Source organism: Amblyomma maculatum, unplaced genomic scaffold, assembly GCF_055883805.1.
Source record: "Amblyomma maculatum isolate TAMU_Amacu unplaced genomic scaffold, ASM5588380v1 scaffold_18, whole genome shotgun sequence".
Taxonomy (NCBI): domain Eukaryota; kingdom Metazoa; phylum Arthropoda; class Arachnida; order Ixodida; family Ixodidae; genus Amblyomma; species Amblyomma maculatum.
This window is the reverse complement of record NW_028146743.1, coordinates 2,478,751-2,492,539: the sequence shown is the minus strand read 5'-3', so window position 1 is coordinate 2,492,539 and position 13,789 is coordinate 2,478,751. Positions and strand designations below refer to the sequence as shown.

General features: G+C 44.0%; 1 protein-coding gene across 1 annotated transcript in view; it reads left to right on the top strand.

Moving 5' to 3' along the window:
* Nucleotides 1-12,608, top strand: part of LOC146171715 (chromobox protein homolog 3-like) — a 56,130-nt gene extending 43,522 nt beyond the window's left edge. Inside the window, exons 3-4 of the mRNA XM_084586358.1 lie at nt 7,569-7,670; nt 11,403-12,608. Of these exons, the coding sequence (XP_084442484.1) occupies nt 7,569-7,670; nt 11,403-11,772 (472 nt within the window). The 3' untranslated portion in view covers nt 11,773-12,608. The remainder of the gene's footprint in view (nt 1-7,568; nt 7,671-11,402) is intronic.
* Nucleotides 12,609-13,789: the final 1,181 nt, after the last annotated feature.

The following is a 13,789-nucleotide window of genomic DNA, read 5'->3' as shown; positions in this document are numbered from 1 at the left end:
CCCGCGCGCGCGCGCGCACACACACACACACACGCACACGCACACACACACGCACACACACACACACACACACATAGGGCCCCTGATATCATTCTTGAATTTATATATATGCATGTGCATGCAGATTTGTATATGTAGTTACCGGCGGTTACAGGTGTAAGGCTAAATTCCTAACGCTAGTTGAATGAAAAAAAAAATAAAATCAGTTAGGTATAACCATCATCAATTTCAGTGTGTTGCACATACCGCGTTGCACTCTTCCAGTATTCTTCGCCGAGGATGCAGAGTTTTACAACTTCTTTCTCTACCCGTAAAGGCACGTCCATAAGGATTTTTCGGTCATATGATGAATCATGGAGAACATGTAAAGAGACACTCATTTCTCAGGTTCGTATAATTGACTCCCGCACACACACACACACACACACACACACACACACACACACACACACGCACACGCACACGCACACGCACACACACACACTCTCTCTTTCGCGCGCACGCAAATAAATTTTGCACAATTCTTGCTACAAACGAAAACCGAAATTATTGCTCTTAGTTACTGGGTAATGTTCACATTACAGCATTGCACAGTTCGCCTTAATGCTGCCGTGCTGCAGCTAAATGGCACAAGAAAAATCGAGTGATGCTTGCATGCGTATAGGGACCGGGCGCCCGTTGTATGGCGCCACCGTCGCCTCGGTGGAACAGCGCCGCCAGCGGCGGAGTGCCGAAACAGCGGAATGGCGAGGCAGCTGAGCGGCGCAGTCGTTTCCGTTCTGCGAGGCGTTTTTGAGCCTGTCCATACCCGTCGTTTTGCGGTGTGGCTTTGAGCTGCTTTGAGTAATCGCAAGGAGTATTTTTTGACGGGGAAATCTTGAAAAAGAAAAGGGCCGTTCTCGGCAGGGCGTGCGTGTTTTTTTTTTTTTTTTTGAAACCGCGCGGCGCATGGTATTTCTGTTATATACTCGAAAATGCCGCGCGCGTGATTTCACCATGCGCTAGGAACACCTTCGTTAGGCGCTTGTTAAGGCGACTTCGAAGACGGGAATTGCGCCTGCACTGTGCGTCTATCTTATATTAGGTCTAGTATGAATCTGCCTGAGGATCAAATACCGCCGAGCCGTGTAGCCGTGTAGTAGTGTTAGTTGTAATGGTCAGCGTTCATGTAAAATGAAAAAGATGCTGCACCTGTCTTTTTTGGTAATAGCTAGCCTCAAATGATTCAGAGCAGAATAATAGCAAATGACATTCCAGTTTCTACCTTGCAACGAGAGCTGTAAAAGGAGAAAAATAAACAAGCAAGACAAAAGTAGGATCCTATTTATGGTTAAAATAGCAAACACACATATACTTCCCAGACTTCCTGCACAATTATGCTACAATAGCTCACTGAACCCGGCCTTGAGACCATCAAACTTAATCATAATATATGCCAAATGAGTAATACCACCTCAGCATCATTTTTACATATACGGCAATGCTCTTGTTGAACACGTCGGAGCTGCTACATATCATTGACTTAGAAAATATTATACTATGCATGCCTTTCTCCCGACATGCTGCGGAGGCTGTGAAAAGAAAAAAAAATTAAATTTCTTGCTAGCGTTTTCTTAGCGCAGGAAGTTCAATGCGATTGACCGCACCTGCCTTGAACATCTGAAGGCAATAGTCCAATGCTGTCAAACTGTTAAATACAATCGAAAAAAAAACAGTGTGATATGTTGTAAGATAAGCCACCGACAACTAAGAGAGCGTTCTATTGTTAAATGAATCCCTCTGATGGCTCGTTCGCTAAGGTGGTCTACTTTCTCAGCGTATCACGAACTTGCAGGGCCGATACCTAGCTGACCTCGATACCTGATAAGTGTGAGGGGACATGACCGTGTATGTAGTTTTCTATTTGCACGTAAATGAATCCGGATAACAGAAAGCCATTCCTTTTACAACTTTGTCACTGCAGCTTGCCGGACTGCTGCTAAATCTGTTTACATTGGCCATACCTAGAAGCAATTTCTGAGAGAGGTAAAACGGTCTTGTCATACTACGCCACAATCAGGAAATCTCACGTTCACTAAAACGCCGATGAGAAACACATGTATTTAGGCGGACCAGGAAATGGACACTGCTGAGAAAATACGTAAAGCCGTGTCAGGTGCAACGTGAATGCGAAAAAAAAACTGCTACACGGCCTTCGAAATTAAAAAAAAAATTGCTACGCTTATGCTCGTTTCCACAAATTAAATTGTATTTTTTTTCTTGTTCGACTTTTACATGAAGCCGATAGCAGATTTTGTGACCATGCGGTATTGATTGAGCTGTGAAATGAGTGATTTAATTAGGCGAAATGGACATACCACAAACAAATGTTAACAAATTCCAAGAGTATCAACGCAGAGCTCTTAGCGTATTTTCATTGGCTGACAAACGAAAAGAGGAAAAATGACAAGATCATATGGCAATAGGAATTGTTCATGTCCCCTATCTGCTCTTTCTGTTAAGAGAAAAAAGTACATTATCTTTGACTATGTCAGCGAAAGTATCCGCACAAACATTGTCTTTGCCCATCACTGAAGATCGTAACGCAGCCCGAACTACGATTATGGAGCTGCCTTTTCTTTTTCCGTGCTGGGCTTTTCTTGTACACAGGCGGGGAAATGCTAGCGTTGTAACTTACGCTGTTGGGTTACTTCGATTTCCAATTGTCAATAAAGTGACTACAGATGAAGGAGTGTGGCTTCGGCTCGGAGACTCTCGTGCCGTCACCCCTGGGGAACAGAAGGTACAGAGCATCCGGTAGCAAGCGGAATTTTAAAAATTCGGCGCTTCCCATGACCACACACCAAATACGTAGATTCGTGCCTTTGCCTTTCAAAGAACCATGATTAGGTCACCCGCCACTCATGCTTCTTTGGAAATCCGTAGAAATGAATCGACTTAAAAACGTCCGACGAGTTTGCGTAGCTGCCAGTGGAGCCAACAACGCACCGCGTTTCGCCAGCCTTGTTCGACCAGACTTAATTTCACTGGACATATTCACACAATTAACTAGCCCAACTTTCTGTTCTCTTGAGGATATATTCAGGCACAACGTAATCTAAACCTTAGGATTTCTAATTTTCACACAAACCAACGACAAACAGTACCCTCCAATGCGCTGGCAATGCGCCGGCCGGGGCCGGCGCATTCCGGCGATTGAGCGATGCGCCGAGAGGCGGCGCCACCCGTTCAGCTGTCCGGTCCCTATAGACATACATATATTACTGGCTACAAGCGCCGACACTGTGAAAGGAACTTACCTTTGGGTGACGCATCGAACTCTCATGAAATCCGCACAGCTACTTCACGTTGTCAGCCAAGATCTCTCCAACTTTTTACAATCTTCTTCGCATTTCAAGTATCAATGTCAGTAGCCTCCTTCCTCATGTATGTTGCTGAGGTAGCGTCGCAAAATGAGCTTCTGACGTTCAGGAGCGTCACTCATGGTCGCTAGGAAACAGTGGAATGGATAGAGAAGATCTAGAAGCGCGCGCGCGGATCGACGGCCGAAAAGAACACGCGGAGCGCGCTTTTTTATTGTATGTATTTTTTGCCAATGCCATGACGTCATTGATCACGTGAAAAGCGGAGGCCCCGCCCCTAGACCGATTTGGTGTGAATGTAGCATCACCCGTTTTTATCTGTTCAGCCACTCCGGCGGCAAGAAAACGCTCCGCTGCCGTCGACGCCGGCGAATCGCCCGGAAAAACGCTCCATGCGGGCCATGCTTAAGGTTTTACGAAATCCGCCGAAGGTTTTACGCACTACACGGCATAATTCAAACTATCTGCAGTTTACTCTCAGCAAGCTGGAGAGTCAGTTAAGCGGTAAATGCTACTACTGCCTTCGAGACTTTCACATAGCAAGACAGCATATCAGCTAAAATCATATCTCAACTTCTAAAGCGCCAGTTAGGCGCAGTTTTTGTGTGCAGTGGTTAGCGCAGCTAGCTATCGTACAGGAGGTCGTAAGTTCGATTGCACGGGTAGAGACTTTTTTTTTCTTTTTTTTCTGCTTTTAATATACTGTCTTTTATTCGCCGTGGACAGCTTTTATTTTTCGAACACTGCCTTTCTGATCCGGCAACCACAACCGTAAAATACTGGGCAGTATTCAGTCTGGGCCCATAATCATGAATGGTGAGGCGCTTGTTTTGGTATGGTCGAATTTATGAAATAGAATAAATAAGCGTCTCTTAATTTTATAAGAATAAACCAAGTAAAATAAAAACGGGAGTAGGTGTAGAAAGGAGAATCTCGCATGGCAGAAAAAATAAAAATATTAAGAAAATAAATTGCATAGTATATAAGAGAAATGCGCAACAACTTAGACCGGACACAGGAAGAAACACATACAACAGTTCACGAGCGTAACTACCAACTGTTTAATGGGGAGAAGCAGCAACAGCATATATACAGAAAAGCAGAGCATGCGTAAAGGTAGAGCAGGCACACACATCACAAGCACCGCAATTTTACACAAACAAATCAAACTTCAGCATCATAGATCTGCAACGAAGCATCACTTACACAGCGATCAGACAGTTTCTTGACATGGAAGGCCTATAAGACAAGCCGGGCTTTCACATTGGCCCTCCTGCCTAGAATATTTGTCAACTCAAATCTTGCCCTACACGTACGAATGCAGGAAAAAATGTGCCTTACAAGGTTTGAATTTTTATCATTATTGTCTACATTTTTTGCATGCTCCCGTAGCCGGTCATTAACGCAACGGCCAGTTTGGCCTACATAGGAAGAGCCACAAGAAAGGGGCAAGCTGTATACTACTCCTGTGGTGCACTTAACATAGGAGGTGCCATGCCTTTTTTTTTGCTACCCATTTCACAAACGCCAGAAATGCGGCAGCAAAGCTTTGATAGCTTGTTGGGGGCTGAGAACACCAAAGGTACATGGTGTATACCGGCCACTTTCTTCCTGCATCCTTCCTTCAAGTTGTTGCGCATTTCTCTTATATACTACGCAGAACCAACTAGCCCGACAACACGCTCTTCTGAACAAATAAAGTGGTTTCTCTCTCTCTTCAAGCCAAGCCAGGATGGCGGTGATCGGCAGGCTGCAACGCCCGTGGCACGCGAGGGAATTTCGAACAAATTTCCTCTTTTTGGGGGGCATTTCATAGCTGCCGTGACGTTGGGAAAGCTGATTTTATCGCATTTTCTGGCCGAATTCAGCGTTCATAATTTGAGTGCAGGTGCTCGAAAGGAGGAACGTTCGAGTTTTTCTCAAAATCTAGTTTTGAGCATTTCTGATCGTTCTAAGGCTGGCGAGTCGTGTCTTCCTTTAATTAACTCTACGGCTGTTGTCTAAGAATTTTCCCACAGCAAGTTTTATTTTCCAGGTGACTAGGGCATTTATCAACAATCTGAAAGCTTGCAACTTAGGTGCAGTTTCCTTCAATGGCCGTGGGCGCCGCCACTATTATGCACCAGGCACCCTTTGACCACTCAAAATCGCAGTTTTTTGATACATGGGGCCTATTGGCCAACTGGTAATATCAAAGAGCTCTGCTGAGGCTGAGATCAATGCACTTTTAATTTTCAGTAAACGTTTAGACGTTTTTAGCGGCCATTAACACTAATAACAGCCTTTCACTATTGTAAAATGCAGAATATGATTAATAAATAGGCTTTGTTGGGAATTATTCATCTATGCTCATTATCATTAGCAGGTACATTTTTGAGCGTCTTCACTCGTCGGGGAATTTGAATCGAAATAGTGAGGGAAAACCTTGAAAAAATAGGGGTTTTGAAAATAGTGGTTTTCTAGACACCCTGGAGCAAGCTTTCACCTTCATACACGTAGGCTGTCTGCGCTAAATTTTGCCTTTCTAAAGATAAGAATGAACTAGATTTTCTGGTCGGAGGAATTGAAGGGAATAGTCTTGGTTTAAGCGATTTCCCCAGCCCATGAAGTGTTCATTGTAGCCTAACAGTGCAGATATGAATTATGAACACATTGTGAGGTGTTGGAAAGCTACCAGTACTTGTCATTGTTGGTACTTTTTAATGTATGTTTGACTGGTATAAAAAAAAGAAGCAAGTGCACAGTACCTTACGCCACACCACCTGTTCTTTGACAGTGTGAAGAAGCCAAATGCGGACGTCTTTGTGCGAGCAGCCTTTGTCTGCTCAGGCTGTGGTCTTCTGTGTTTTCTTCTTTCTGAATCCATTGACCCTAGAAGTTAGCAAGAGGCGTTTGTAAGGTTGGCGACTAAATATCAGGTAGGGGACGCAAGGAAACTAAATCGAAATTAAACGAGGGTGTTTAAAGATAACCTGGAAATGTTGTGTTATTGTAGAGTTATTGTTGTCTAAATTAAAAGCATAAAAAGAAAGGTTGAGCATGGTGATGACTGTCAGCACTTCGTTCCAAAGGGGACGCTCAACATCTATCCATCCATCTATCCATCCAGAGCTCCGCCACCGGCTATGTGTTGTATATCGCCAACTGCTTCTTCAGTGGCTGGCGACCACACAAAAATGTAAATGCCAAGGTGACGTCAGTTAGCTTTGATATTTGCCACCGTGTACATGGAATTCACTGCTGAAAATGCACCTCGTGTGTACCATTAATGTAGCAAATTTTTCTGCTATTTGTACTTATTCAAACCCACTTACAATACCACTTATATCAGATATAACGGTGGACTAACTTGCCATACTCAGATTTTTTATGTTTTCTGCGGTAAAATAATCCGGTTATAACAATGCTCTCTAGCAAATGCTGTCTAGCAAAGGAACCAGTCTTAAGAGCAACAGAAACATGGAAATGGTGCAACCACACCATCTAACCACACGCATAATGCAAATGCTTTCTTTTCAGTCATCGCTATTTTCTCAGTCCTGCAAGCTCATCGACGGGCTTTATTCACAACGCCAGTGATGGGAAGGTTTGCAAAGCTCACAACTATGTATTGGTAAATCAACGGTGGCCTGTCAAGACTTGAAGAATCCTTGCATGTTGACAAAACATAGGCATGGGGATCAGAAGGCCATGCAAAAGACTCCTTACAAATTATAGTCCCTCCGGGATTTCATTTTGGCTAAAAGTTCTCCACTTGGGGATGTGCAGAATTAGGCACACCACAAGATGTGAACCAAGTGCGCCGTGAAACAGTCAAAGCTGTATCAATTTTTTCTTGCAAAGAAATCGACATTGTAAGCTACTTTCCTGTCTTTAAATTGTTTTTTGTCATTTATTGCTGTTTTTACATAACCCGGTTATAACAATTATTTTTCACAACAGTCATATTTCGTTGACATGAATTGTATTGTTAGTGGGCTTGACTGCGATTTTCTTGAATGTGATCTTATTTTGGCAAGTGTAACATGGTGCCCTCGTAGTCAAAATTGTCTGAAACTCTATTAAAGATTTTTTATGATTCCCTTATATCATAGTGGAATGAGTGCAAAATGAGGTTTATCCACTGCACTGAGCATCCTGTTTTCACACAAGCTGCAGTTATGGATGGGCACTAAGTTGGTGTGCGGGTGTTTCTTTTTAACGCAGCCCATCTGCCACCATGAAGATAAAAAAGGAGCCACCGGAGGCTGAGGAGCTTGGGCCGAAGGTCGAATGCTCCGTAAGAAAGCAGACAACCAAGAAAAGCAAGTACGTACCCGCAGAATTTAATAGCTCAGGCACACTGCCAGCAGAGGTGTTGTAACCTGTCCAGTTGCCACTTCGGTGACATACTGCAACCAGTGAGATAGCGTTTGGTACTATGCACAAACGATTCACTTTACATTCAGTGCCAGTTAGGCAAGAGCTTTTGCGAGTGTTTTGCACACTTCCCGGTTGTTTTTGGGCTGTGTGGAGCATGATTTCTCAATTTCGGCTGTTGCTGTTGTGAATGCATGGCAATCATAAATCATGGCAAGGCCTTGTGTCGTGTAGATATTTCCATGTTGTTGGCATATGCTTTTTTGTGGACAAGGGGCCTCTGTCTCTGTGAGGAAATTAGCAGTTCAGTCGACATTGCTTGCTGGTGTGGTGAATGGACAGCTAGCCCCGGCTGCAATTTTCAATGCCCAGTGCGGAGATGAGTGCCGGAGCAACCGGAACTACACCTTCGAACATATCGAGATTAAGGACGCCCCGACGTTGCCTATGTTAACCCACTGCTGTCGTAGAAGGCTCACGTCTTCCTCGTCTTCTTTTTTTTAAATTGTAGTCCATCCCAGACAAGCAAAGTGCTGATCATAGTGGAATGAGTGCAAAATGAGGTTTATCCACTGCACTGAGCATCCTGTTTTCACACAAGCTGAAGTTATGGATGGGCACTAAGTTGGTGTGCGGGTGTTTCTTTTTAACGCAGCCCATCTGCCACCATGAAGGAGCCACCGGAGGCTGAGGAGCTTGGGCCGAAGGTCGAATGCTCCGTAAGAAAGCAGACAACCAAGAAAAGCAAGTACGTACCCGCAGAATTTAATAGGTCAGGCACACTGCCAGCAGAGGTGTTGTAACCTGTCCAGTTGCCACTTCGGTGACATACTGCAACCAGTGAGATAGCGTTTTGTACTATGCACAAACGATTCACTTTACATTCAGTGCCAGTTAGGTAAGAGCTTTTACGAGTGTTTTGCACACTTCCCGGTTGTTTTTGGGCTGTGTGGAGCATGATTTCTCAATTTCGGCTGTTGCTGTTGTGAATGCATGGCAATCATAAATCATGGCAAGGCCTTGTGTCATGTAGATATTTCCATGTTGTTGGCATATGCTTTTTTGTGGACAAGGGGCCTCTGTCTCTGTGAGGAAATTAGCAGTTCAGTCGACATTGCTTGCTGGTGTGGTGAATGGACAGCTAGCCCCGGCTGCAATTTTCAATGCCCAGTGTGGAGATGAGTGCCGGAGCAACCGGAACTACACCTTCGAACATATCGAGATTAAGGACGCCCCGACGTTGCCTATGTTAACCCACTGCTGTCGTAGAAGGCTAACGTCTTCCTCGTCTTCTTTTTTTTAAATTGTAGTCCATCCCAGACAAGCCTAGTTTGCTTGTCCACAGCGAAGTGCTGATAGCTGCCACGTGAGAACTGTGCAGGGTTGCATAATTTCAATGTTGCAACCTGGAAACACCTGGAGAAAGCGCAAACTACGCACAAAGAAAACAGCTTTAAACCAAGCCCAAGATGGCGGCGATCGGCCGGCTGCATAGAGGAAGGAAAAATTCGAGGAAACTTTGGCGATTATAAAGTGATGAAAGGCGAAAGCCTGAGTGCTGCGCCAAATTTACGCCTGTCCTCAGGTGCAAGCATTTCGAGATGACATCAGCTCATTAGCGACGAGATCGCGCTCTTTTTTTCGTTGCAGTTCTACATTTACTGTTGTGTGGTTGATTTTACCGGGTGCGGGACATTAATTAGTGGTTAATTATTAATTACGCAAACGTCACTACTTTGTAATTAAAGGACCCTAATTGGTAATTACCTAAATAATCATTGATATATAATTAGTCATTATATAGTAAATGATCATTGATAGGAATATGGTCATTAAGGCACGCATTCGCGCATACTGTGTGGTCGTGGCATTAATTAGTAATTAATTATGCAACTCTCACTAATGAGTAATTATTTTGTTTATTTTATAATATAAATGTTGAATGACAATGCTAGTCGACTCGAATGTCCGTCATCCATCGGACGGCCAACGGCCATCCGTTTCGAATGTTTCGGATGGCCGATGAACGTCCGTGAATGGATGTCCGTCGGCCGACCCAACGGATGTCCATTTCGGACGTCCGTTCCCGGATCTTTCTCGGATATTCGCATATATGATGCATGCATGCTTTTCTATTTTATTGCCTCGAGAGAGTTAAAAAGCAGTTTAAAGTACAGTAGGCATATTTCATTGTAGTTATACATAAGCACATTGCTGAGTTATTGTAAAATGTCTAATTCCTCCATATGATGTAAAACTTGAAGCGCACATCCACCTTCTATGATTAAGTAGAAGCAAACAGTTTTTTGCAAAAAAAAATGAAGAACAAAAGTTACTCTTCAAGCCTACACCAAATTTCAATAGACCATTACCTCTGAAATGCTCGGCAACCTTGTCTTGATATTCTCATTAAAACCAAAATAACATAACGAGGTGAGAGAAATAGCCTGTAGCTTATTCAGAGCATAATAATCCTTGACTCGAGGTTTTGTGGAGGACAATAACAAAGAAACAGTGCTTCTCATATTGTACCTGCCCGACAACACTTATTACAAGCAGTCTCAAATATCAGCGAGATTCTGCCCTCTTCTCTCTCAGTTCACGCCAGTGAAATCGCTCAGTCGTGGTTCTTATTCGTGACCCTATAAACCACATCACGCCAATCTTTCTGGTCTTCCGCTATCTTTCGAATATCACATATATTCATTTGCAATCCCTGAAGGATAAGCTAAACCTCAAGGATAAAGTAAATACGCGAAACAGTTAAGAAGGCAGTATCATACAGGCCATACCTAAATTAAAATAAGCTGATAATTACACGCGCTTCAATAATTTCCAGCATTGAAAAGGCAATTCGCTATCTGAAATGCTGGTTATTGTAGTGGTGCACAACAACTTTCTATCGCATTGTACAGGAGCAGTTATGCATTAGTTTTCACTGTAATGCGCTGCAGCGCAGACTGTGCCCTCGCAACCTGCAATTTTCATTAAGCATAGTGAGAACAACAAAGCACTCCACTTGCGAAGGCAAACATATTAAAAAAAGGAACCTAATTCTTTGAAGACCATCTGTTTAATTGACGCTTAATTTGATTTACCAAAACAAGGAGGAGCTTCGCACGATTGCAAGAGTGGAACGTGATAGCACATCCGGCAATTTCCTAGTTGACGTAGAGGAGAGGGAGAGCCAATTCACTCGACGTTATACTCGGACGACTACGCCTGGTTTTCGCTGTAACGAGCTCCCTAATGCTCTCGCGTTAAAATGTGTGAGTAGGTTCACTGCTCTGTTACATATTCATACAATTTTCGCTGCGCAGGTTTTCACAAAGCTCGATCACTGTACTCACTTTCAAACGCTTTCACCTGAGTCCTCCGTCCTGATGTGCTATCGCCGTGAACCACTGTTGCTTCAGGGGGGTAATCCTTTCACACTAGGAACTGGCACAAATGCGGAATCGTTTTCCAGGTGACATCCGAACATACTGGGTGCACTCGCACAAAAAAGAAACTGCGCGGCGCGGCACAAAAAGAAACTCTCACATGGCGACACCACGTGGTACGAAACTACGGCACAAACACTGTTTCACGCGCATAAAAGAATTTGCCATAATAAGTCAACACTATATTTTTACTGCATATTGTTAAATTTCTTAAATAGGTTGTCCTTTCTTCAAATAGGCGCACTCAAGAAGACCCGAGCAATGGCTGCAGGGGAAACACTTTTGAGCCGAAGGAGGATCCCGACAGCCCAGGCCTGAAAGCGCAGGTAAAAGAGACGCGTAAGCGAAAAGCATCACAGCCCGCGCAGAAGAGAGAAAAGAAGACCGAGGGTGACGCTAAACCACGTGGCCTCGACCGGGGCCTGGAACCGGACCACATTATGGGCGCAACCGATTCATCAGGGGAGCTGATGTTCCTCATAAAGTGGAAGGACTGTGACGAAGCGGACTTGGTGCCTGCGCGAGTGGCCAAACTCCGTTGCCCGCAGGTAGTCATTCGCTACTACGAGGAGTACATTACTTGGGACACCGATGGAAATCGCGAGTGAGCGAGTGTCCCCGCTTCCACTGCCGCCTTGTTTTTTTCGTGGTCGAACCTTTTTTTTTTATCTCAACACATCATCACGCGAGATGCCCGGTTGACAGGCTGCATTGGTCGGCGTCTTTCCCGGGGAACACTCCCGGTATTCTGCCTTTTCTTTTCATGTGGAGACGAAGCCTTGTCTTGTCCTGTCGTTTGTCTAACCTTGTTTGACCAAACGCACGCAGGACGTCGTGCAAGTGTCAACCGTTTTACAGCGCCGCGCTTCTTGGGGTGAAGTGTTTACTGTGGTTACTGTGTTGGCCCGATATGTTCGGTGGAAACCGTCCGTAGCGACTTGTTTTGATGCCCCATTTCTTCCATTCCTGCAGATAACGCTGCACCTTCCTTTTCCATTTGTTACCTCTCGTTTTCTTTCCCACGCAATCACCCGTAATGCTGTGGGTCCTGCGTGCGTTTGGTCAAACAAGGTTAGACAAATGACAGGACAAGACAAGGCTTCGTCTCCTCGGTCACCTCCGCTTTTTTTTTTTTTCAGTTTCTTGAAATCATTATTTAGCGAAGCGTGAATTGAAGCTTCTGTTTAAGTAATCGAAATTCAACGTCAAGAATACGCTACAACTAAATAAAATCAAACGGGGTCGCAAAATGTCGCGCTTTCGATGTACTGTTTTTTTTTTCCTCATTGCTTTGTGTTGGAGTGTTTCGCGGGTTTGTATTGATGTATACAAAATAACAGAAAATTAAAGTTTCACCTGCATTTGTTGGGGGCGAAAAAAATCGCTGCAGTCTTGTCATTTTCAGGCGTGTCTCGACTTGTCAGCTGTCAAAATCACTGCTGGCTTTGAGCAGCGTCATGCTCTTAGACACGCCTGTTCTATTATGGACTTATTTTTTTTTTAAATATTGGTAACGTTTGGATTTAATGTCATCTGCTAATCACAACATGCTTATACATAAAATTCCTCTGATGGTTGTGGGTATTGTATTTTCAGTTATTTGAAAGGCTTTGGCAGGTGCAGAAACCATGTGCTGCTTACCTTAAAATGTAACATCCTTTGCTTTTGCTTGAAGAGCGCTGATATACGCAGGTAATGTAACCAATTCCTTCATGCCAAAGAGCCCATTCCATTTCTGTTCTGGCATGCTGCTTGGGGTCCTAGTGTAAATTTAACTTGTAAAGTTGTGCTTGGGGGAACTGCTGGAACCTGGAGAAAAAATGGTGAAGTACAAATTATGGCAGACTCTAAAGTTGTCTTGTAGGTTGGGTATAAAGAGGTAGGAGTTAGAAAAGAATTTTGAAGCTTGTGCTGATGCTGATGTTTGGGTGCTCTGAAACCCTCTTGTTATGCATTGGCATGCACAAACGGGAGCAATAGAAAGTTACTTTTAGAGGGCCCTGAGTCGGCAGCAGGGTTAGAGCACTTAGCTTTAAGTATATTGTTTACCAATCAATCAAAGCACACTTTCGAAGAGAAAGTTACGGTACTGGAATCTGGCGCAGACACCAGGCGTTCGTACCTTCTAAACATTATCTTTTCAGTTATTGGTAGTGTTCGGTACTGTGGTCCTATGTGACTGATTTTCATTGAGGGGATTGTCTTACAACTACACGACTTCACTGTAGTTAGCCTCGCCAAGTCATGAAGCCAACGCCTTGATCTAGCGATTTGTGCCACGAAACGTGTTACCTGTATGGCTTGGCGGGAGTTGCTCTGTAGTATTGTAGTTGCTCTGTAGCGCATAGAAGCGTTACATTTTTTTTTTTAACAGGACTAAATTGATTTTGGAAAGACTCAAGCTAATAATGTCGGCCTCTTTCTGTCTGTGGGATGTATTGTCTTGTTAATTCCATCAGGCTTTCGTCATTCCGTTTGAGCAGCAACTGATGTGTGCTGTATCGTGCTAATGTACGTAGGAACAAAAAATATTCTTACCCGCGCTGAGGAGGTTGCGCTACAGAGGATCTGGGCCGGGGTTGCCTTCACACCTGTGCACATGGCCGCAATATCGATATTTATATC